This window comes from Epinephelus moara, chromosome 5 (genome assembly GCF_006386435.1).
Source record: "Epinephelus moara isolate mb chromosome 5, YSFRI_EMoa_1.0, whole genome shotgun sequence".
In the NCBI taxonomy this organism is placed as follows: domain Eukaryota; kingdom Metazoa; phylum Chordata; class Actinopteri; order Perciformes; family Serranidae; genus Epinephelus; species Epinephelus moara.
Window position 1 is genome coordinate 36,459,744 of NC_065510.1, and position 26,972 is coordinate 36,486,715.

Here is a 26,972-nt window from a genome sequence, read left to right on the forward strand (position 1 = left end):
GAGTGGCGACAGCAGCCTTACCACTACTATCTCTGATCTCCAATCAGCTCAGCCGGCTAAAGCCCAAGGTCATTTATGGACACAGACAGTTTTCTTCTTCCTCCCTCCATTATTCTATTCTTTCTCCGCCGTCCTCTCATCCTCACCTGCTGCCATTCTCTCACGTCGTCTCACGCTGTGCCTTTTTCTCCCCGCTCATTCTCTCAGTTGCGTCCTCTGTATTTCCGCCATCCCCTCCCCAACCCAAACCCTGTCCACCTCTCACACTGTGTCTTTTATCAGTTAATTCATTCTTTCTGTTTCTCGTCTGCTGGCCTCGTCTAACCTATTTCTCTCTATCTCTGTTTCAGCTGTCGCTCTCTCGCACCCTCGCTCCGTCTCTCTCCTTCTGTCTCTTTGGTTGCTTTCCATCTTCCCCTCGCTCGCTCTGGGAAACACAAAATCGCCTGCATATGTGTACACACAAACACACACGTACAGTATACTGTACATGCACATACAGAGAGAAAGAGACACACACACACGGACAGAATCCCGGCTGTGAGCAATTGTTTCCACGACAACACACACACACACACACACACACACACACACGGCTCTTCTCATGTTATCATGATGAAGTTATTCCAAGGGTCCAATCTGACAGAAGTCTTTAATTGGACAGACAAGAAGGTGATTTTATCTTTTAATTAGCTCTCCTACTGAGCCACGTCTATTGTCTAAAATAGGCTGCATGGGTATTGCATAACATATCACTGGCTTTTCTGATTAATACACTAAATGTGGTAGTAGGCTAATTGCTTCATAACAACAGTTTGAGAGCCAGGGTCTGCTGCGTGAAGATGAGGAAACGGATAAACATAATCCCAAGTGTGCCCAGCTTTCTTTCTTTTTTTTTTTTAATAACACATGATCGCAAATGAAACCATGTAAATCATGATACATCTTTTTTCTGCAGCAATAGCATATTTGTAGAAATTAAATGTATCCATGCGTAAGAGCCGCCTCAAAGAAGCACTTTGTACAGTGTGCTAATGTATGGATATTTATAGCCCGCCTGCACTGCAATGAGCAAGTATACACAGGTGGCTAATTACTGCCAAAGCTAGCTGGCTAGTTTGGCACACGACTGCCACACACTCGTACCACAGAGAGCCAGAGAGAGAGAGAGAGCACTTGATTTTAGCTTTGGAAAAGCGCCAAAAACCTGCGGTGCAGGGAGGAGAGATGAAGAGCCGTGAAGGTAGGAGCGAGCCAAAAAAATCTTCAAGAAAAAAAAAGGAGGAGAGGTGGAGGGGCGAAATTTTTCAGAAAACTGAACCGTACATAATTTAATTACCTGTTTTACAACCTACTTTGAGATTTGTTTACAGTATCTATGTGGTGGGGGAACATAGCCACTCTACTTGAACACCAGTGCTGAGGAAAAGTACATCTACAGTGTGAAGTGGTGTCTCTTTGGAGCTCGGCTCATTTTCTTTCCATGCAATCAGTTTCTGATTACCCGGCCTCAGAGGTGATCGCTTGGGGTCAGGTGTTTACACTCAACAGCCAGCGGTATCAGTGCGCTTAATGTTGAGGGACCCCTACTTGAGTTATAGATGTCCCTTGATGTTGCAGCCATTTGAGTGCACTAAAACCAACCCTGCCTTTCTAATGTAAATACGATGATTTGTTAAAGTTGTTGAGTGTTTCAGGAATGCGACGCTTTGAGTACACTCTCATATATTTCAGAAAACAAGCCTCCTTTATCGATCCGTCCTGATTTATGGCAACGTTTCGGAGATATATCACCGCTTAATGTCTTACAAAATGTATCTTTCACAACAACGCAGCTGACAGCATTGATTTGCTATGTCAAGCACGCCAGCTTGATCGCAGACGGCTGGATCTCCGGCCTGAATGTCAGCGAGCAATAGTATCTTGTTCTCAGGTTCAGACATTATTACGCCCCTTCAAAAAAAATTGATTTCATAAATATTTTTAGGACATGATATGAAGGCTCTGCAAAGGGTTTTGCCACGTTAAAGGGATTGTTCAGTTTTTTTAAGTGGGGTTATGTGAGGTACTTATCCATAGACAGTATATTACATACAGTAGATGTCAGTCGACACGCCCCCAGTTTGGGGGAACAGTCTGTCATAATACCTAAGCAACAAAAGGCACTTTAGCCACCTAAAAAAGTCTAAGCTGAAACAATCAATATCATTTTAAATGTATGCTATACTTGTAGCCCTTTTTAGATAGGAATTGTGCAAATTTGCAGGAAAGCCCAATCAGTCTTCTTCAGCATTGGCAGTGTAAAAACAAAATCTGGGAGTGTGGCAAAATGCCGCCTACCTACTTTTGTTTATACAGAATGCGCCTTTTTCGGGGCAATGGGGGGCGTGAGCAAGTAACAAAACATGTAGCTCAGCGTGTGACGTAAACAGTGACATGGGAGGGAAGCCATGGCGATAGCCAGACGGCGATTCTCTCGTAAGTTGGGCCGTTCTTCACCGTCCCCATCATCTGACAGTTAATGGCCTCTTCATTTGCGAGGGCAAGGAGGGCGCGCAATTCCTTGTCTCCCCAGTTGCTCATCTTTACAGTGTCTGTCAGGTCAGCCAGTGGCTCACACATGCGGCGTCATCAACAGCTCCTCCCACAAGTCATCAACAGCCCCTCCTGTTGCGGAAGGCCGCCTCGGTCTGTTTAAACTAAAAGGGTTCCGCCAATATGTCTACCCTACGAGGCGGAAAATTGGGTGCCGCGGATCAACTTGCCATTCCGCCTCTGTGTGTCTAAACGCCCACAGCTGGCCAGCAAAACGGCCCAACATTCACGGAAAATCTGGCAGTGTAAAAGGGGATAGTGATTTCCAGCAGGAAAATGAGGCTGATCTATTGCTCTCTTCAAAGCCAGACTCCACTGAGAAAAACAATGACTTAACGTTGCTGAACACAGGAGCTGCTGGTCCACTGCTGCCCCGATCAGTTAGTTTGCTTGTGTTATTGTGTGACTTTGGTGTTTAAAATGGTTAGCTCAAATTCACCAAAGTCAAACAATAACAGTAACTAACCAACTGATGGAAGCAGTGGTAGACCAGCAGCTCTGGTGTTCAGCGAGTTAAAGTTTCTGTTTTTGTCAATGGAGTCGGGTGGCTTTAACGAGAGCAGAGATGGAGAACTGAAGCTGTTAATGGCATCCCTGTCGAACAGAAAGATAAAGCAGTGAAAATACTCTTGATATAGCATACACTTAAACTGATTTTGATTTTTTTTTTTTAAATGACTAAAATAGGTTTTGTTGTGGACCCCATCCACAGCAGTACATTACTTAGCTTCCATGTCAGACTCCAATCTGCTTCTCCAAACTGGGGGCGTGCTGACTGACATCTACTGTGTTTAATATACTGTCTATGGATAAGTATCCTATGCAGCCCCACTTCAAAGAATCTGAACTACCCCTTTAAAGCTCAAGGTATTCTCAGGCAAAACAATGCAAAGTGCAGAGTCATGGTATCCGAGGACTGTTTTCACCTTTTACATCATATTTTTCTCTTGTGCAACATTTCTAAACACACCCGCAGGATTCAGGTAGTGTATCACAGCGCCACCTGATCCAGCCTGAACACTTAGTCAGTACACGAAAACTGCTAATGTACTGTCAAAGGTTCTCTATCTGTCTCTCTCCCCTTCTCTATCCTTTCCTCCAATGCTCCATCCCTCCCTCCGTGTCCCTCCCTCTGTTAGCTGAGCTCTCTAATGACTTTGGTTTCAGATGCTGTCTATTTTTGCGGGAGGGGGGACGTTACCCTGGCGGACCCATTGTTTATCAGATCAGCATGCAACTCATCTCCCTTTGCACTCGGGTGTGCCTGAACGACTGCTCTTTCCAGTGATTAATCTATGAAATACGTAATGCTGTGTTTTCAAGTGGGCGTGCAGTTATAACAAAGATGAAAAAGACAGAACATGCAGACAAGTTTCAAATGAATGGATGAGACGAGAGTGAAAACACACACCCTGTTTTGATGCCTGCGGTGTGTGCGGCGTGTGGCGTGCGGGTGCATGCGCGTGCGCTCGGTGGGGCATTAAGCAGGTATCAGGTTGTGTTTCCATCTGCTCCAGAGAGGGCTCTGATAGTCCTATTATTTAATCTGCTGGTCATTCTAGACGCCAGGCAAGAGCCGTTTAGCCAGACATAATTGAATGCTTCAGTGTGGGAGATCACCTTGGCCGTCTGTATGGACCGTGGTGCCAAGGCTGCACACTCAGACGATGTTAGTATCTGTGATCTGCAGCACTTTAGGAGGTACTGTGCCTAAAAAACTGAAGTTCAAAACGCTTGTTCCAATCTGTCACCTTTGTCCATTGACAGAAGTTCTTAAAGAAAAGCTAATTTACTTTGTTTCTAAAAACGAAATGACAATAACATGAAACAAGGCAGCTTAACAAGATTTCACTCTTTTTTTGGGGCAAAACAGACAAGCCTAAATTGACTTTGGAGATGGACTTTGTTTGCTGTAAATAACCCCTAACTATCTCAACTGCAACTCTGTATGTCCTCTTATCTTTTATGACTTCCACCACAGGGATGTTTGTAGCCAACAAAAAATGATATACAGTGCTTCATGTGTACCAAAATAGACATTTTCATTTCACAACACCCACGCTGCCTCTTGTACTATGTTTCTGTGTGCTTTACAAAGGACACCATGCACGGTGTAAAATGGAGTACTATGAAGTATTCAGTTCAGTATTATATTCATAACAAAAACTTATTATCATCTATTTTAATCTGAAGGTTACGTTTGGAATCTACCACGTAAGTGCAGTAGGTCTATCAATGGACTGAGTAACTTGTATCTTCAAGGTTGTGTGTTTTCGACTACGTTCAGGGACTGTATTCTATACTTGTTAAGCAATGTGTTTTCTTTCATAGCGTTTTAAATGTTCAATTAATTTTGCATTAAAGCTTCAGTTGGTACCTTTTTTTAAAAATAATTTTTTGTCATATTTGCTGAAACTGTCACCACACAGTGGTACATGAGACAGATAATGTGTTTCTAAAGGCATTTGCCAGAATCCACCACGTGAACAAAACAAACAATCAGAGCCGAGAGAACTCTAATACAGCTGTCAATTATGTCAGTCACTGCATGTGAACTGTGGTCAAACTGTCAAACTAGGCAGCGCTGAGCAGATATGAATCAAGATTCTGCATTGCCCGGCCAGCATATTGGAAATAGTCAAGCCAAAAACGAAGCCCCGCCCCATGGCCAGGGCAAACTTTCTCATCGTGCAGCATTTTACATTACACTAAAATATGTTTCTGAAAACATCTGAGGCAAGTAATAGGCGATGCAGTAACAGAATTATGGATTAAATTAAACTGATTAATATTCAATCGCTGGTTAGTTGTTTTTTCTTCATTCACAGTAGAGTCTAGCAAATGTCATTAGAAGCACCAAGAGGAGGAGAAACATGACTTCTTTAAAGATTATCTGTCTCATGCACTACTGTCAGGATACAGTGACATCTTCATCAAATATGATAAAAACTTGAATCAGACACAGAAGTTGCATTTCAGCTTTGCTTTTGGACAACTCCTCTAAGCTGGAATGCAGTGTGAAATAAACATCAAAGATAAAAATATGTCTTTAATCTACTAAGTCTCCACCCTGAACCCTTGTGTATTTATTATGTAATGAGCTATGACCTAGATTTTGGGGGTAAACTATGCTGGTTTAAAAAAAAAAAAAAAAAAAAAAAGTTTCACAGTTGTTGGCATATTTAGCGACCCCTGTCCCATGACTGCTTCACTCCAGTGAATACGACCTCCCAGTCTGTTATCATGTGGTCAAAGGTCATATCACCATCTGCCATCGTTGGAGCCTTTCCTTCTTTCTCATCCTTCCTCCCTTGGAGTTTCCCAGTGAGCAGTGTCATCATAGCTTCCCATAAAAATGACTGTAGCACTCATATTTTTTTTTTATTTTCTATGTTAGTTCATTCTGTTTAAACCTGATTATTATGCACACTTGTAGATAAAGATCAGGCTTCTCTAATATTAGTTAGTTTTATACTATCTGTATAATTAGATTTAAGTGGTTTCTGCGTAGGATTGTGTCTGACTGGTGTGATCAAACATCACCAAAACCTCCAGAATATCCAAAAGTCAATATTTATTGAAAAATATTATCATTTCCAAAATTCACCACATGTGAAAATTCTGCTTCAATCCATATTGTTAGTGTTTAGCTTTTCAAAAACAACATTTTCACTGCAGTCAAAAACCTGTTTGCTCTCCTGATTGCCACACACAAAGGGAGGCACACACCTTTATTAACGGGGCGGTTCCAGCAGCAATCTAACAGCACCATAAATTACATTTTTTCATAACGCTGCAGTTGGTAAGTTTCTTGAAAATAACTTTGTGTCATATTTGCTGGCAATATATACTGAAAAGGTACATGAGACAGATAGTCTGGGAAAAAATCATGTCCTTTCTCCTCTTTCTACTGCTTCTGTTGGCATTAGCTTTATCAGACCACTGGGCACCAACAACAACCATTCAGAGCCAAGGAGTCTGTAACGCAGCTGTCAGTCATGTCAATCACTGTCCGTGTGCAGTCAAACTAGGCAGTGCTGAACGAATATGAATCAAGATTCTGTTACTGTATTGTATATTTCTCACCTCAGATGTTTTTTAGAAACATATTTTTAGTGTACCATTTAGCTGTAAAATAAGAAAGTTTGTGACCTGGCTGCCATGTTGTAAAAGGTCAACTTAAACGTCCCATAGGTTCACACCTGTATTTTGGGTTTCTACTAGAACATGTTTACATGCGTTAATGTTCAGAAAACACTTTATTCTCTGCATACTGTCTGCCTAAATATACCTGTATTCACCCTCTGCCCGAAAAAGGCCAGTCTGCTCTGATTGGTCACTGTTACCTGTGTTGTCACTGCAGCCGGGGGAACGACTGTGATTGCACTGTAGTGGCACTTTCTATTGTTACAGAATGTGTCACTGGAATTGCATTGGTAGATAGCAGTTTGGGTCCCTGTTTACTTCTTCTCAGCTGATGTCATTAACATGAAATGCAAAACATTTCAACAGGAAATACAAAGAGACCCATTTAGAATCTTTATGTGTAAGTGTGAAATGGTCTGTTCAGTTGTGACATCACTGTATAAAAGATAACCACCCACAGCTTTCAAGTGTATTCAATTAAAAAAGACTAACCCATTTAATCTCATGAATCACATCATTTAAATCAAGGATTTCTTTTTTTTTTTAGGGTTATGCCATAAAATACTATGACAAACATTCAAAGTATCTTTCACCTTCTTTCATTTACCTCTATAGAAGCTTCAAATTTATTGAAAAGTGACATTCGGTATAGTCCTAGTTTATTTTGGAATCAAACGGCATGTTTGCTTTAGAAAACAGAAAATGTGTATTCAGATCTAAATATGAGATTGTTTGGAAGACTGTCAGTATTTCAGACACATGTCACTGGCGTCAACAGTATGTAGATGAATATTGTCACCAATTACGCAGTATACTCAAACATACAGTATGACTGGTGCTGTTACACAGCTAAGAGGTTAAAAAACGGTAAAATACTCTTGAAATAAAAAGGGTACTTACTGTATGGGACGCACTCATATTGGACTTCCAAGTACTTGTACGTTCCAGGGCAGGGGTCAGGGAAGACGTCAGGCCCAGCCACCACCGCACATTGGGTGCGGTTGTTGCATCTACATGGGAAAGAGGCAGATATGTTAGCTGAATACATCCAGATGTACAAATATGTTCAAAAACACCCATTGAAAAATGCACACAATGTGGCTTTGAAGTCTAAAGAATTATGCAGAACTCAGAATCTAATAGATGAGATGTTGTATACAGTGAGATGTGTTATATCCTCTCATATAATTCACTACATTCACCCTGAAACTCCAGAATCATCTGTGTTTAAGGACCCTTTAGATTGACAAGAGAGCAGACAATACTGGTACGGCTGGAGTGGACATTACACTAATGGAATCGTTGAGTTCACTCGTATACAAGGTGGTACACAATGGCTATTGAAGAGCTGTTGCGCAAGGGCACTTCTGATGTGAATGTGTATGTCTAAGTGTGTGTGTGTGTCTGTGTGCAGCAGTGAGAACAATAACCTATGGCTTTAAGAGTATTTCGCCCCAGACTCCAGATAATTAATTTTAATTATCAGGGGGGCCCTCTCCTCTGACACACTAAAAGTAAGTATTCCTCACACTTATTAACACAGGCTATGTAAGGTAGCACACTATGTATATTTACCATGTGCCGGTGAGCATGGGATGTATTACTGAACGGTCCTAACAGGGGTCCAAAGTGTCAGGGGCCTCCCTGGCCTTGATCTGTAAAATGTCCCTTAAATACTGACCAGGAGGAGACCCAAAATTACCGGGGAGGTCCTGAACCAATTTCAAAGATCGGTATCAGAGCTAATCAAGGCACTTTTTAGCTGATAAGGATCGGCTATATTGAGCAATATAGAGCCTGATCCGATCATTTGTTTTTTTTGTCAGCTGTCACTAGGGTTGGGACTCGTTAGGATTTTAACGATTCCGATTCCTTACCGATTCCTTCTTAACGGTCCGATTCCTTATCGATTCCTCTTACCGATTCCTACATTATATTCATTATACTTGCTATACTTAAACAAGTATATAATAAACACAAATACAATCATACAAATACAAAAACTTTATTCTAACTGTTGCACAGTACAATTAGATGAAAATACACATTTGTGTGTGGTTTGTATTTCAGATTTAGAGCCTGTATCATCTCCCTGAGAATGTATAACAACAAAAAGTGATTCTCTGATTTCTACAGTAACACTATTATCTCAAATTAACCACAGCAATGTAATAAAAAATATTTATATGCATTCATGCTTGGGCACTGTTATTTCCGTGACAACACCTGAACATAACACACACAGACACACATTGGCTGTTTGTTTCTACCTCTCCCCTCACTGGAAGCGGACCTCCCGCCGCCCGCCTCCGCCTTGATTAAACGCTGAAAATAAAATAAAAGACGGAGACAGGCCCGCCTCCGCCTTGATTAAACGCTGAAAATAAAATAAAAGACGGAGACAGGTGTCTCCTATTTTACCTTATTTTGTTATATTTCTCCCGCTCCCCTCGCTGGAAGCGTCGGACCTCCCGCCGCCCGCTCCCATCTCAAACACGTTTTGTTTTTTTTGTTTTTTTTACTATCTAGGAACCGTGTGCAGGAACCGTTACGCCAAATGTGATGGAACCGGTTCCGGAACCTGAACTTTGGACCCGGTTCCAAAAAAGAACCGGATCCGGATCCCAACCCTAGCTGTCACACAGGTGTTTTTACTCGCAAAGCTTTCATATTGCAACGCAACTCTCCAACTTGCCACTGTCTGACTCTCCTAAACTCTGCTGAGCTCTTGTGAGTAAGAGCAGGGGCTGAGCCCTGCCCGCGGTGAAACACAACACACCATAAACTACAGAAAAATGCAGTATGAGACTTTTATTTATACCAGTTACCGAAAATACAAGAAATCATTTCATTTCAGCTCAGTGTGACTGTCCCTTGTGTTTTTCTGTCATATATAGCGCATAGTGTTTCCCTGTCCTGCTCAGAGGAGAGAGACAGTGGTGCTAGGCTTACGACAACTACGTACATTCACCACGTCACTGCAAGTTCAACAAAAGCCCCACGAGCAAAAAGCCAAAACAAGTGATATATTATTGTAGCTATTCAGTTATCAAACATAGGCTATACATTAGAGTGATTTTAATAACTTTTGAGTATTTAAGATTACACTGCGCAGCTGTATAGGAAAACAGAAATATTGGATCAGGACTCAGCATCAGCAGATAGTCAATACCAAATGACTTGGAGCAGGATTGGGGGCGAAAAAAATTGATCAGGTCATGCTTAAACATTAGGGATGCATGATAATATCGGCATGTCATCAATATTGGTCGGTATTGGCTTTAAAATGAACTTTCAGAATCAGCCAACATGCTTTCTCTTATTTTGCACAATGAGTAAATATTACATACATTGAAAAGTATTCTATTTCATGTCTCCATCTGCTGCTGGGCCATCAGGATAAGAGTATGCATGCATAATATGATGTTAATTCCACTGCAAAAGAGACTTGATGATCACTAAAATTAGGTGGGGAACAAAGTGAATTATTGGCTTATTGGTACATGTCGGTATATTGGATATTGGCAAAAAATTCAATGTTGTGCATCAAGGAGACACAAAACATCACAAAAACAATTCAAAACCACCACAAAGTCTGTGCGTCTTGCTCCTCTGAAGGAGAGGCAGGGCCTTTTACATATCAGTGCCCAGGGACCCATTGTCTAATAATCCGCCCATGCCTGTGAGGGTTTGTGTTTGCATTCATGTCGCTGTGCAGCTATAAAAATGCATACATGACATTTATGTGTAAGTGTCTGTAATAATTAAACATGCTATAAGACCCTTCCTCGCAACCAAAGATGATTTGTTGGGGGGCGGTCGGAGCCCATATATTATCATGATAGATACATGTACTAACATGAAATGCTACCCCTTACTGAAGTGCCACTTTATCTCAATGAGGCCTCCTGCTTTAAATAAATTATTGAAATAACGTGAATGAGGAATATATATCATGTGCAAGACTGGTGTGAGACAACACATGAGGAAAAAAGGCCTATTTTAAGAAAGGCAGATGAGCCATTTCTCTTCTCCTCTGAATATTTTCTTTCAATTAGTACAACTGTTCTGTCTCTCGCTCTTTCCCTCTCTGTGCACCTGTCAAACAGGCGACATTTACATTAAAAACATTCCGATTCTCCCATTGAGATATTTTTAATGAGCATGCCAAACCCCTCAAGTCTCTTTTCTTACAGTATCATTCAACAATTTGCATAATGAAATATGCATGAGGGCTAATTTAATTTTTGGTTCAATATTCACTTATTATAGCACAGAAAACCAATGCAGGCTGCACACCCACTGTGACGTATATTAGTGTCTATTGCTGACCAGCGCGTCTGTGGTCAAGTGAGGGGTTACTGGAGTTTAAGAGGTTTAAAACTCTATGTGTTGCGCTGTCTGTCATATTCTAATAACAATACCCGCCAGTCTTCTCTCCTCTCTCCCTCCCTTCTTTTTTCTCGCCTCCGTGCTTTTTAATTTCTTGCCCCGGTGCCTTCATCATCGGTCACCTGTCATCAGTGCAAGTTGTGGACTGGGGGGTGGGCGGGGGGGGGACACGAAGTGACATGGCGCCACAACTTTGCTCACAACTCCAACCAATGGACACGACTGGCTGGTCCACAGTGGTGAGTCAGAGCGCAAAAAAAAACCCCATTTAATGACTTCACATATTCGCTACGCCAAAAACAAAGTCCAGTATCTGTGATGTCATCATGCTGGGAGATGAAGTCAAGTGATTAGAGCTGCATGTTTGACTCAAAATTTACTCAATAAAANAAAAACCCCCATTTAATGACTTCACATATTCGCTACGCCAAAAACAGTCCAGTATCTGTGATGTCATCATGCTGGGAGATGAAGTCAAGTGATTAGAGCTGCATGTTTGACTCAAAATTTACTCAATAAAAGGTGCTGCCCCAAGTGTAAGTGTAGCAGTAATTATTGCCACACACAAACTTTTAGGGGAAAAACCTTTAAAAAAAAGTTTCTCTGTGTGCTTAAAGGAATAGTTCAGATTTTTTGAAGTAGGGTTATAATAAGTACTTATCCATGGACAGTGTATTACGTACAGTAGATGTCAGTTGGCACGCCCCCAGTTTGGAGAAGCAGGCTGGAGTTTGAAATGGAAGCTAAGCGACATACTGCTGTGGAAGGGGCAGTAACAAAACATATTTTAGTCACCCACCTCAATATCAGTATAGTGTACTCTATATTGAAAGTATTTTCACTGCTTTACCTTAATGTCAGACAGTGACTTTTAACTGGAAAATTAAGCCATCACATAGCTCTCTTCAAAGCCAGACTCCATTGAAAAAAACATTGATTTAACATCACTGAATCCAGGAGCCGCTGGTCTACTGCCTTGAATGGTTATATTGTTTATGTTATTGCGTGACTTTGGCATTTTAAAGGGTTTATTCAGATCCACCAAAGTCACTCAACAAATACAATATAACAAACTGATCAAAGCAGCGGTGGACCAGCAGCTTGTGTTTAGCAGTGTTAAATCAATGTTTTTCTCAAAGGAGCCTGGCACTGACAAGAGCGTAGATGGGGAACTCAAGCCGCTGATGGCTTACCTGTCAGAAATGGCTGTCCGATGGAAAGGTAAAGGCATGAAAATAATCTTAATATTGTGTACACTTAAACTGATATTTATCTTTTTAGGTGTGATTTTTTTGTAGGTGGCTAAAATCCGTTTTGTTGCTGGCCCCCATCCACAACAGTACAATGCTGAGATTCCATGTCAGATTTCAGCCTGCTTCTCCAAGCCGAGGGTGTGCCGACTAACATCTACTGCATGTCATACCCTGACTATGGATAAGTTCCCCATACAACCTCACGTCAAAAAATCCGAACTTTACCTTTAAAAAAATGTCTCAACCCTAAAGAATAAAGGGTAAAAAATCCATGTGACACAAAGAGATGCTAGTGAACTGGGCAGTGAAACCACAGGACATCAGAAAGTCATTGCACAAAGCCGACAGAATGCATAAATAAGTGAAACACAATACATTAAAAAAAGCCCCGATGCAGGGAACAGGATGTGTATAAGAAAAAAAAGATGCAAATTTTCAGAGAGAGCAAAAGGGAGAAAGTTTTTCACCAGCTGTAGGTATGTGTGTGCCTTTCTTTCTACTTTATACTACTGCAAAAAAAAGGTTTATTTCTTGGGGACTTTCACGGCTGAGTCATAAAGCACTGAAGGTTATTGACTGGTATTTTAAATAGAGGGTATAGAGCAAAGATTTGACATAATCTCTTGCGCGCACTATCTCTCCGCTATCACTCCCTCTTTCTCTGTCTATTTTTGTCTGCTCTACCTTTCCTTTCTCTTCACCCCACACTCTCTAAGCCAAGATAATAAAACCAATTTCTTTCTCAGCCTTTGTCTTCATCCTTCCCGCCAAGGAATTATTCCTCACCGTTCCTCCTTCTTTGTCTCTCATTCCGACTGTCTGTTTTTTTTCTCTCCCTGTCTGTTTATCTGTCTTAAACCCACTTAGCTGCAGTTTCCGAAGTCACACCCAGATATATGTGGTAGGCCTCTTATTGCTTGCTCCTTTCTCTCCTTCTCTCTCTCTCTCTCTGTCTGTCCTCGCTCCCTCCTTAATATCTTTCTCATTCCTGCCTCCCTCAGGGCGTCATCTCCAGCCTCCCTCTGTTTCTCCCTCGATCCCTCCATCCTTAGTAAAGCCGGTGCTGACGTCACCGTTCTGTCTGAGCCAGTAGTCTGAGTCAGATCCAAAAAAGACTCCCTTATGTCCTCAGCACCTCCATCTACTTCTCCTTTTTCCCTCTCTCTCTCTCTCGGTCCCTCTCTGCCAATGTGTTTATCCAGCAGCCTAACAAAACATGAAAACATCAGCAAAAATTCACAATTCACGTCCTCTCCGCATCCTGACCCATGATGAATGTAAATGCAGAACATGCACATACCCCCTCGCACGCACACACCTTTGCAACCTTTTTATTTATTTATTTTTTTTACATTCTTCCAAACGCTGAAATAGCTCTATATTTTTCCTGTGTGTTTTTCTTGGTGTTGGCAGAAAAGCTCCTTTTTTTAATTAGCATGACCACATCAAAACAAGGCAGTGGCCTGGATACCGCCTTGCCTGCTGGCTTTCTTCCCCGCGACGTGCAACACGCACGCAAACACACAAACAAACTATTCACTAACAAAGCCGAGCTGTGGCAGGCAGGCAGGGAAAGAGAAAGCTGCGATGCTGCAGTGGGTGCTGCTGTTGTTATTGTCTCTGATGTTTTTCACTTTGTTTGGCAGACCTCCCTTCACTCCGTCTCTGTCTCCATCCCTCATATAAACATAACTGACTGACTGATGATTTGATGAGGCTGACGCTGGCTGAGTGTGTGCGTGTGTGGGTATGTGTGTGCTTCTGTGACAGCACATGTATGTGTCTGCAAGCAGATGTAAGACGGAATAAATATTTGCGAGTGTCTGTGTGTGCGCACGTCTGGCTGCGTGTGTGTATGTGCTCGAGTGCAGATGTGTTGAAGAACTATATAATTACAGAGCAAGTGAGAGCTGGGAACTAATCCTCATGAGTTGAAAGAGGTGTCTGAGAGTGAGTGACGCACAAAGCCGCAGCACAGTCCTCTGGAATCAACATTCGATTACAGTCAAAACCGCTCCACAACACTAGTCTGAGTCATCTACCGCGCTGTAAACATGCTTAACACATACAAAGGTTCTGGAACGGTGTGTGAGAATCCTGCACAGTATGCACACAATACACTGTGCTGCCTGGAAATTCAATAAACATACAAACATTCCAGAAGCAAACTGGAACATTATACACATATACAAGACATTCCAGGACCCTGGCAGTACACCCAGTTAATTAACATACAGATAAACATTCTTGGATGCTGCAGGGACATTCAGATCTAATGGAATCTAAATTACTAGCATATTAATAGTGTTCAATGATAACCTTGATAGTTATACATATTAAATTGAGCATTATGGGCATCGGTGCCTTGTTTAAAAACACTTTTACATATGGACAGGACCACCTGTTTTGCCAGTATTGTGTTGCTAGTAGGGATGCATGACATTGGATTTTTTGCAAATATCCGATATGCTGATCGTAACAACTTATTTGGCAGATAACAGATACTGATGTAGTTATATCCACTTTTTTTCCCTACCTAATTCTAGTGATCATCAAGTCTGTAGTGGAATTAACATCATGTTATGTATGCATACTCTTATCGTGATGGCCCATTGGCAGATGGAGACATGAAATGGAATACTTTTCAGTGTGTGTAATATTCATTCATTGTGCAAAATAAGAAAAAGCATGGTGGTGGACTCTGATATTTAATTTTAAAGCCGATATTGGCTGAAACCAATGATGTACCAATATTATCAGCATGTTTGCCAATTTTGATAGTTCATTTTAAGGCCAATATTGGTCAACACCGACGATGTGCCGACAGGGCTGCCCCCTACTAGTCGACCAAACGTTCGTCAACCAGAAAGGTCATTATTTAATTTAAAAGGGCAGACACAGGAAGTGGCCACGCTCAGCAGTCAGACAGGAGTCATGTTAATTTACAGGGCTGGCACCTGTGATAATTACACAGGCTAGTTAATAACATGTCAGGCATTAAATCCAAAGTGTGGGACCATTTTGAAGGACAAACTCTGCAGGCGAACATTTGCCTATCATTCATAGACTACAAATATGACGTATCATCTGAAACATGACGGTAGCTACATGCCCATTAGCCACTTAGCACACTCATTACTTCTTTGAAATCACAATCCTTCCCTAACCTTAACCAATGTGCTTTTGTTTTCCAAACCTCAGATGGAAGTTTGGATGCCATCCTTAAGTTCTGGTATCAAAGTCAAAGTCAAAGGCAATGCAGTGCATAAATGTAGTGTTTCTTTATCTGAAAGAAATGTTGTCTCTGAACATAATCCAGGTGGCAATTATATTTTCACAAAACCCTAATTAGGAAAGCACAAAACATACAAATGTTCTTTCTCAGGAACAGGGTCGTACAATTACCCCAAAACAAGTAACTAGTTGTAACCTTATTTTTGTCGTCAAATCCCTATTGATTTGAAATCCAACAAATAATCACATCCCCAGATGCACAACATGCTGTTGTAGTAGGTGTAGTAGGTGGGGGAAATAATGAATTCTTAGATGCATTGCGATGTGGACTTGGATTCATCTTCACAGACGTTTTACATCATTACACAGAGACGATCATTGCCGGCAAGATACAGCACAGGGACACAGGCTGAAATCAAACCCATGGTTGCTGTGGCAAGGACGTTGCCTTTGTACATGGGATACCCGCTCTACCCACCGAGCTACTGGGCGCCCCAGAGGTGTCGAAATTTTGAGGTGAAAAGATGCAATTACCAATATTGTAGGTTGCAACAGAAAAGTAATATAACAAGTAGTTTCTTTTGGCAGGGAGTAATAAGAAAGGATAAACTGTTAATTTTAGTTATGAGTGATAAATTACAGTTTCAGAGTAATGAGCCCAACACTGAGCACCTCTGACATTCTGATTAATAACTAATTTGCCCTTCATCATCCAAGCTACAACTAATTTGTTGTTCATTATACTGAGCTGTGAGGAAATAATAAGTTTAACAAAACCTAAGTAAAATTTCCACAGGTCATGTTATAACAACTGAACCAACGCGGTGGTAACAAAGTAAATTCCATTTGCCGATGAAAACCATGACATGTGGTTAAAATTCCTGGAAAAAGCTAGTAAGTATTCCTTGAGTTAACGATATTTTGTACAAGTCAAATATCTCCCAAATCATCATAACTTTGCAGTCCCTCAGCTCCCCCATGGACTCGCCTCTGTCACAAGTTGTGACTTAGTATGCAAAGGTCTAAGGCTTATGGGAAATGGTGTTCATTAATGGCACCTGAGAAACCTAAACAGAAACATCAAAGAAATAAACAAAAACATTGATTGTTTTTCGTAAGTAGTAGATGTATGAAGCAAACCACACAACACGTGAGACTTATGTTGTTGCAAATGTCTGTGGGATTTTGAATTTTGTGGATGCTGGTTATGGTTAATAAATACTGTGTAGTGCATCTATACACACCAATTATTAACCATTAAAAAATACGTAATGTTAAAAATGTTATGATGTTTGCAACAATAAACTGTAAAAATACTACAAATTATAGCATTACTGATAATAAAGTGGAATATTTGCACTATTTGTTCCACATTGTAACACAAAAGACATGCCTATGAAACGTATACAGCATTTTAACAATCTCACAATTCAATGCATCACTTTTTATAGATGTGCGAATTACAGTACAGCGGTTTGACTCTATTGAGCGTCCGCAGGGAGTGGTGAATGAGGGCATTTTGGACAGAGCCAAGATATTTTCTCTTTCCTTTCTTTTTAAATCTTATTTTTACATATTGAAGAAAAAGAGATATTCGATGAGAGAGCTCACAATCCCTGAACTACTTTGCAAGATGTTTCGTAACTGCATTACCGAGCATCCTTTGGCATCTCTTTTCAAACCAGCAGGAACATTGATGGTTCACAATATTGAGGAAATCTCTTGGTAGAGCTCCCTCTGAGAGTTGTGCAACGGTCGGAACATGCAATATGGACTAATGGCGCGCATAATGTGGCCATTTTATTATTCCTCGGCTTGCTCACCCACACTGTGAGGTAACTTGCAGAAAACAGACTGGAAAAACATTTTCTGCTGTTGACAGTTAGATTCATACATAAACCCAGAATGAGGCAGGCTATGGAGGAAATGGTGGGGATGGTTGGGATAACTCAACACAGGCTGAAATTATTTGAGGCAAAAATACACAGAATGGAAGATAACAGTTGATGTCAAACTGCATAGTGATATCCAGTTATGTATCACATGAATGTGTTTGCCTTGTGATCCAGTCCAGTCCGCAAAAGAAAATGAAGCCGTTGTAAGTTTCTGCAAACCAGGATTACATTACATATGCATGTTTCATGCATATATCTCTAAAGTGACTTAGTATATGAGCTGACTTTGTCATCGGAAGGTGGCGGGGACGGTGGATGGTGAGACACCTAGGCGAGACGCCTCCAAAGCTGCAGTCCACTTGGAGACCACTGTTAAAGATAATCAAACAACAAAAACAGTTGTTTTTTAGCGTGCCATTGTTGTGTTTCTTGCAGCTTTTAAGTCCCCAAACATAGATGTTTCTTTATCGAGATATTGCTGCGTTTCTTGGCAGGATAGTGGCACAAAAAGTGGTTGTTACTTTCAGAGATATCGTTGCATTTCCTCCAAGAATAGTGGCATGAGGGGCGTCCGTGGCTTACTGGATAGAGCAGGCGCCCCATGTACAAGGCTGTTGCCGCAGCCGTCCGGGTTCGACTCCAGCCTGTGGCCCTTTGCTGCATATCATTACCCCTCTCTCTCTCCCCCCTTCACGCTTAACTGTCCTATCTATAAAGGCAAAAATGCCCCAAAAAATATCTTAAAAAAAAAAAAAAAAGAATAGTGGCATGAAAAGCAGTTATTCAGTTGATTTTTTACCGAGACATTGCTGCATTTCCTGAAATGAAAAAGAAAAGCAATTGTTTCTTGCAGAGATATCGTTGCATTTCCTCCCGTACTAATGGTACGAAAGGCAATTATCTGTTGATTATTTTTTTTACAGAGAAATCACTGCATTTCCTGCAGCGATAGTGGCATTAAAAACAGCTATTCAGTTGTTTGTTACTAATACATCACTGCATTCCCTGCCGGAGGGTGGCATTAAAATCGGTTGCTTTTTCCTCTGCTCTTCCAGCTGGGATTGTATCCCCAAGACTGTGTGATGTGTGATCATGTGACATGATCTTTTCCTAACAGTAACTAGGTGGTTTTTGTGCTTAAACCTTACACACAACCACAGCAATTTAACAAGTTTCAATGTATCGCTACGTAATAACGTGCAAATGTAACGCATCTGTGGTTTGCAGAAATGTACAATGCTAACATTTTTCTGGTGATTAGTTTGTGTGTTTCACATGTTTGCCTTTAATTGAGAATAGCCAGCATTTTGTTATGCTTTCTCTTGCTGTCTAAAATGCAGTGACCTTGAGACATTATTTCTCTGTAAAGAAAACCCCATACATATTTCCTCCACTGTTTACAGTCATTAAATGTTGCTGCGGTTTGATAGGAAATAAAAAATGCCTTCAGGCAGCATTTAGTTCCGCAAACAATCAGATTAAACACTACTTGACAAGAATTATTGCTAGATAATAGCATTATAAATTGCACTGTACCAGTATTCCAAATGATCCATAAAGATAAAATGAATATAGTATTGTAATAAGCCGAAAAATATTTCCCATGCTAAAATAATGATAGATTTTATATGCTTGTAACACATTTGGAAAAGGAATTAAATTAAAATCCCCAAACTGGGAGAAATTAAGCAGAGGGAGTTGAGCAGTTGGAAAAACATAAAATAAAAAAGACAGTTTGTGGAAACAACAAAAGGAAGGAGGGGGGGAGATGATTTCATGGGGTTCTTTATGTCCTGCGGGAGTTCAGGAAACCCATTTGACAGCAGACAGAGCACAGTTACTGTATCTCGCTACAGGATAAAAAGCTGTTAGGCTGGCCATACACTCTCTCTCCTTCCCTCTTTCTCCCACACACACACACACACCACATATGAGATTCCGCTGCTACTGGCCTCGTTTCTGCTTTATTAGCTCCCTGATGTGGTTATACACATATACAGTAGGGCTGTTTGGAGGTGGACAAATGGAGTGATGGGAATGGATGTCCAAAAGGAAGAATAAAAAGAAGAAGGTGAGGACTGTGAAAGGATGCAGAGGATACGAGATGTAGTGAGTAATTGAAGAGCGATGCAGGGGCTGTGATTGACAGAGGTAACAGAAAAGGAGCAAAAGACAGGTGTCTGTGTGTGTATGTTTGTGGGAGCAAGTCTGTGTATATGTCTACCATGGGGGTATAGTGAGGCAGAGATGCATCGCATCCTCTGCCAGCAACCACCACACCACGCTTATAAAGAAATGACAGATCTGTCTCTTTCTTTCTCTTTCTCCCACACACACACACACACACACACGTATACATACACGCAAACACTCCTCTGCGGCCCCCGAATGCGTTTCTGTCAGCTCTCGAGCAGCCTGTCAGACAAGCCACAGGTAAAATAATGTTGTTTTCCCTACTGGGAAAAGGCTTTGAAATGTGTTACATTATTAATATTTGGCTGGAGGATGTCATTCTCTCCTATTTTTCTCCCATTCTGTCTGAGCATGTCAAGTGTCATTTTTGACATACAACATGCAATATATCCTGTGTATACCATGAATATTGAATAATCTGTCCAATATGTACTCTTATTTAACAAACTGCACTTTCCTGGCAGGAGATAATTAAGTGGGTATAAATCCTAACTGGATAGAAAGTAGATATGTGATGCTTGTTAACTCAGCCTTAAAAAGTGACCTATTTTGTTTGAGATAGAGAATCATATATGTTTTATTAATCTACAGGATGTTATCTCACCGTTTTACAAGATTAAAGTGACTAATAATATTGTGTGTAGCACATAATGCACACACAAACACATTATGGCCTCTTTCTTGCTAACAGGCTCACGGCCAAGTACAGTTTCTGAGCTCCGCCATCTCTCCTCTCCTCTCCTCCCCTCTCCTCTTCCACCGGTAACCATGGCAACTTCCACGTCGTCCGATTCCAGGACACACTCGGGGAGTCTTCCTCCCGATTCCACCTAGCAACATTCCTGTGCTGACATCCCTGTGTTTCTCCCTGCCTCAAATCTGTGTATGTGTGTATGTGTGTGTGTGTGTGTGCATTTCTCGATGTGACACCTCTCTCCCCACAGTTTAATCCGAGACCACCTGCTCGCACAAACTCCAAATCCTCCTAAAAGCTAAAAGACGAGCAGCATTTCAGACAGCCGGGCTGTCTCTCTTGGTCGGTGAGAAAGCAGAGAAGCGTGCAAGACACGATCGCCGCCAAGACGATGGAGCCCCGCCACACCGCGACACTGTCTTGTAGGATTTAGTCACCTCATGATTCACAAAAGAGAAAAAAAAGCATGCTGTTGTGCGTATGCATGTATGTGCATGGGCAGGAATGCTGTTCCTCGTGTCCTGGTTTCATTTTGCGCTTCAGCATCAATGTCAAAGTATCAAGTCAGTCAGGAAGTCAGTCACTGTCTACATGTCGACGTGTCTGAGGCTCTGATTCACATGCTAGTCTCTGGATGTGTCAGGCTTTGTGTGTGTGTGTATGTGTGAGAGAGAGAGAGTGTGGTGTCTAGACCATTCTCAAACCATTCTCAGGCAGTCATGTAGCTTAGGTGCTCGGTGAAGCATGATAACTAAGGTTAGCAGAGTTGTGGCGACAGGAGAAAAGGGTCAGACAGCGGAGACTTTGACATGTGGAAATACAGTGGTTTTGGGAGAGCAGCACAGCTGTCACTCACTGTGAATGTACATCGGTGCGTGAGTGTGTGGATGGAGAATGCAGCTGTTTGTAAGGGACAATAATATTATGTGATGACGAGCTTACAACAGAACATTTGTGTTCATCGCTGTCACATATCTGAGGCAAACTTTCGGAATATGTGTTTCAGGACTGACTGTTTGCCAGAATCTGTCCATCTTTGACTGTAGCTTCACTTCTGAGTTCTCTCTGGATATATGCATCCATCTATGTGTGTGTGTGTATGTGTGTGTGCATATACATGTATGTGTGTGGGCCCTAATTACCGCACTGAGCAAGGGTGACAGTTGGGCCCCCAGGGTGCCGCAGGGCATCTCCTGCAACGGTGGTGACTATATGAGGGTGGCAGTGCACGCACGCACACATACATACATACATACGCCGACACACACACACGCACACATTAAGTAGGACATTTCCAGATATGACCTCATTCAGTGGGAAGCAGGGTAGTTAATGGAGAGAGGACAGAAGAAGAGTGAACAGACTGAGACAGAAAAAGTCAGAGATAGATACAATAATGAGATGTAATTGTAAATATCCTGGTGAGTCCACCTCTGCAAGACATCACACAGCCTCACTTGCCTCAGTGCAGAACTTCAATTTAGCAGATAACATTGTTTTTGTTCTCAGAGTCAGTGGGCTGTAATAATGATCAAAAATGTAAGATTTATGTAGGTTTACAGCATTCATTTATCTGTGTCTCTGTCATTATCTGTCCGCCTCTCACTCCCTCTCTGTCTGTATTTACAGAGATGGATCAAACTCAAACGGAGAAGACAGATGAACTGCAGGTATGCCTGAAAAAAAAAAAGAAGTGGCAGCCTGTATGACAGTTCACTGGTTCCACAGTCGTGGACTGCAGCACATGGCTAGCACTAGATTGCAGTCTGTGATTCAAGTGGTTTTCTATAATTCAGGGAGTCGAAGGAAAAGAACTTCAGAGGTTTCTTTACAGTCTCCCGCGTGAATGGTTCAAACGTGCGGGTGCACGCTCGCTAACACGCACGATCCCATACCAAAGCATACAACCACAGATGTATGGTTTTTGCACATGTGCACACACACACACACACACACACACACACACAGGCACACAAATGTGTTCACACACTAGCACACTAGCCTGGTGCTTTGAAGGCTGAGACTCCGTTCTAAAGAGACAGGCTGCCAGAAGAAGTTGACCGAGCTCGGGAAGTGATGAGCAACTCTCTCAATTTCTGTGTGTGTGTTGGGGGGCGAGAGAGTGTGTGAGCACGCATGCATGAGCAAGTGAGCCTGTTCATGAATGCATGCATGTGTATTCATTGGTGTGTGTGCACACAGGGCTGGTGCATAGCTGTGTGTTTACAGCAATCGTGCACCTGGGTTTCCCTGGGGCCACCGAAGGCTGGTGTTTGATCTAGAGACTTTGTGTGTCTTTCTGACTCCGGTGCAAGATTGGGTTAAGATATAGAATGCATACTGTAAAATACAGGCAACGTCCTGCACCCCATAAAGCCCCTGCACTTCAGCCTCAACCCCACCTTTCCCCCTGAGCTGGGGAAAGAAAAGAGTGAATGGAAAAACAGGAAAGGGCGATGAAAACTAAAACAGATGGCGAGGGAGAAAGGAAAAGTGACAGAGAGGGTGAGAAGTAGGGGGTGAGAAGCAATTTGAGGAATGAGAAATGGGGAGAAAAAGGAGTGGAGTGACAAAAATGGAGATATCAAGAGAGTGACAGATAGGAGAATAATAAATGAAACATGTTATTTAACACTTCCAAAAGCGAGAGAGAGAAGGGGAGCGAGGGAGAAGGGGGAACAACTCCCTACCCTTGTCTTTCTTGTCAAAGTGGTTTCCCTTTGTGTTGAGGGACTTCTTCAAGAAGGATGGGAAGGGGGAGAAAAGGGGGGAGCAACAAAGAGAAAGAAAAGGAGAAGGGCAAACAAGGTGACAAGGTGGGAGAGGTGTCGGGAGGGGAAGTCTGTTTGAAGTCCAGAAGTAATTTTCTAACATGGAAGCTGTGGCAGAAAAACAAAGTTTGTGTGCATCGTCTCTAGACATTCTTCAGTGTCCACACTCAAGTGCCTGAATGCATGTGTGTGAGATCGAGAGAGAGAATAAGGGAGAGTGCGCTGAAAGGTACTCGGTCCTTGAAGCACTCAAGTATCAGTAAGGGACAAGGAGTGCATTGTGAAGCATCTCCGTAGAAGCCATCAAGTCACTTTTATGTCAATGGATCGCTATAACTCGCAGGCATTCCACCATTTTGGCTCGCGGCGCTCTCCCTGTGCAGAATTGAACAACCCAAACCTTCAAATGCTTCTGTTGTACTGATATAACTCTCCCCAGTGACACTTTAATGTATGCTCAACCCAGCCACACCCCGGCTGCAGCCAACTCGGCTGCTTTGAAAAATACAATGAAATTGATCCTGTTTTTTAGGAAAACACATATAGAGTGTGGTGAAGGTGACTTGAGCCAGTGGGGCGTGCCAATAAAACAAAAATAATGGAAACGTACATGTTTCTCATTAAATAAAGATAAAACCTGAATAAAATGGAAGTAAGCTGTAACTACTTTTCATGTTCCTTTTTCAAGCTGTACATTTACTCTTTACTTAGGTACATTTTTGAGCCAGTAATCTGCTTTTTACTTCTCTACATTTCCCTTTTATTACTTCTTTAACACTGGTAGATTAATTAATGGGTGTGTTTGTAAATCCAATCTGAAGCCCTACACTAAAATGAGAGCGCTATTGTATGAAGGAATGGAGCGTTCTATTTCTATATAAATGAATTAACAGTTGAGTCACTTTGAGCTCTGCCGCTCTGATCATGTGGTGCTCTGAATAAACTAATGGTACTATAAAACATCGGCTTCCGAATTTACGATCAGTCCAGTTTGTGCAACTGTGCGCTCATTACAATAAAGCTGATAACTTTTATAAAAATAACTTTTTGTCACATTCGTTGAAATTGTCACTGTGTCTTGAAAACAGTATGCAAGACAGAATCATGTCACATTTCTCTGCCTACTCTCATGCCTCATAGTGCTTCTAATGGCCGTACTGAGCATGAACTAAAAAACCAATAAAAGCTGAGGAGTCTCCAAGGCAGCTGTCAGTCATGTCGATCCAGGCTTGTTAACTGCAGTCAAACTGTCAAATTAGGAAGGGCTGAATAAATATGAATCAAGATTCTGTTACTGCATCACCTATTTCTTGCCTCAAACGTTTTCAGAAACATCATTTTGTGCACGGCTTAGCTGTAAAATCAGAAAGTTTGCACCAGCCAGAGGGCGGTGCTTCATTCTGGCTTGACTGTTTCCAACATGGTGGCCAGGTCACAAACTTTTTCATTTTACAGCTAAACAGTACACTAAAATTTGTTTCTGAAAACATTTGAGGCAAGAAAAAGGCAATGCAGTAACAGAATCTCCATTCATATTTGAACAGCGCTGCCTAGTTTGACAGTTTAATTGCAGTTTATGAGCAGTAATTGACCTGATTGACAGCTGCCTTTGAGACTCCTCTGCTCCGATTGGTTGTTTTCCAACATGCCATTGGAAGCCAAATGAGGAGGCAGAGGAATATAATTTTCTTTTTCTGTCTCATGTTTTTCTCTGTGAATGCAGTGATAGTTTCAGAAAATACAGCAAAAAGTTAATATTAAAGTTACCGACTGTAACTTTGCACTGGATATTTCACTATAAACCTCAAGGTGTGCTCATTTGACATCAGACTCAATAACATACACCTACAGATAAATGTAGCCTATGACACAAAGTAGCTGGCCTGCGGGAACATGTAGACCGACACAAAGTAGCAAGCTAGTGTGCAGGAAGGTTTATATGTGTTGCTTGGCAACAGTTGAGTTGCCAAACTATTTGTGTCGGCGGAGCCAAATAAACGGTTCAATAAATAAACAAACAAATTATGATCTGTTGCCCCTTTTTACAGTTAACTAATAAATAGTGTTGGTAGTGCAGTTTTATAAAGAAAACAAAAGCACACCTGAGGCTGTGCCGTTGTACCCACATCAGCAGGGCTGTGATAATCTTCCGTAATGAGCCACACTCCCTCTTGTGTATCAGCATCGTTGATATATTAATTGTCTGATTAGCCTACCTGCTCAACACTGTTAGCCTTTGCTGTAAGTTTTGGCTGTTAGATACAAGAAAATTTCAGATAAACCCACCATAAAACATATTTACGGTAAAGCTGTTTTACTGTAAAACATCATTACAGGAAAGGTACTGTAAAAGGGTAACTGCTGTAAGCTGCTGGCAACAGTGTTGCCTGTATGTCAAAGCAACAAGTGTTGATTTTTCACTATCCTGCACTGGCCCACACAAGCTAAAAGTCAAAACTGGAAAGTAACTTTGAGTCCTTTGATTAATATATTAACTTGGTTCCTCTTTACTTGAGTATGTTTGTCAGATGGTAATTCTACTTGAGTAATATTATTATGGGAGTAATTATACTTTTACTTGAGTATAGATTTTCAGTACTCTACCCACCACTGCTTAAAACAAAGAATGCTCAGTAGCCATTTTGAAATAGAGGCATTTCAGTTCAAAACACGATAAAACAGAGTGAGCTATTGAACTGAGGCCAGTGTATCGCTAAAACAGATTAAGCGTAACTTTCATGGCCACGGCTTCATTTCCCCTTCAGCCCAGTGTATCCCAGTGGGGAGATAATCTGGGAAATGCAGCGATATCAGGTCCTCTCTAGGTTGCCTGAGAAGCCTTGTGAGACCCTCTGGAGATATGAGGCTTTGATATCAAGACCAATTATGTGGTATGGGAGCACATACGTGCACACACACTCACACACTCACACACACACACGCTCCTTGGCCTTGGAGAGAGGTATAGAGAGGAAAACAAAGAGAGAATGTGATACTGAGGAAACACTGGGCAGGCGGAACATGCTCTGATTTTATCAGCCAGTTGAGCTCGGCTTGAAAACCAGAGACGATACAGACATAGAGGGAATGAGCGAGTGGAAACCAGACAGGCTGAAACAGACTGAGGAAGAGGTGTGTGTGTGTGTGTGTGTGTGGGTGAGCATGGGAAAAGAGCTAGAAACGCATGCACGAGCACATGAACCCACTGCAACATGTGCAAAAAACCCTGATGCAGCCTTCAACAAGCATTAACAAGTGCATGCACATTAGACATGTGCATGAGCACACAATCAAAGATTCACTGCGTGCATTAATGTGTAACACTGATGCTTTTAATACACACTGTGTGCATGTCTTTGCACATACAGTACTGTGGACACACACACACACACACACACACACACACACACACCAAAAAGGCTCACTAACAGTTTCTTGCAGCAAACACATAGTCTCACAGAAAATATATATGATAAACAGTTGTTTCCGGTCTGAGTCACCTCCACAGAGGATCCCTCAAGATTAAGTTTGGCCTCTGGCTCTGCTAATTGGAGCTTAAAGTCTGGTGTAGCCCCTGGGCAGTGTATGCTGTGTGTGGCACATGCTGTGTGTATCCGCGTCTGTGTGTGTGCATGTGTATAAATTATGGATGGCAAGGGCTGTAGGAGAGTGGCCACACAAGCTGCAGCTGCCAGAGCGAGTGGAGAGACCGATGCCAGGCCAAAGCAATCGCAATCAGAGCGCCGCCGCATGACACAGACAGGTGGTTTGATGGAGAGACAGAGGAGCATGCGAGAGA

The 26,972-nt window shown here is 41.8% G+C and overlaps 1 protein-coding gene across 1 annotated transcript in view; it reads right to left on the reverse strand.

Annotated features, from left to right (window-relative positions):
- The window catches only part of adgrl3.1 (adhesion G protein-coupled receptor L3.1), a 174,475-nt gene that overhangs the window by 92,400 nt on the left and 55,103 nt on the right, over positions 1-26,972 (reverse strand). The window contains exon 5 of the mRNA XM_050044160.1: positions 7,642-7,751. Within this exon, the coding sequence (XP_049900117.1) occupies positions 7,642-7,751 (110 nt within the window). The remainder of the gene's footprint in view (positions 1-7,641; positions 7,752-26,972) is intronic.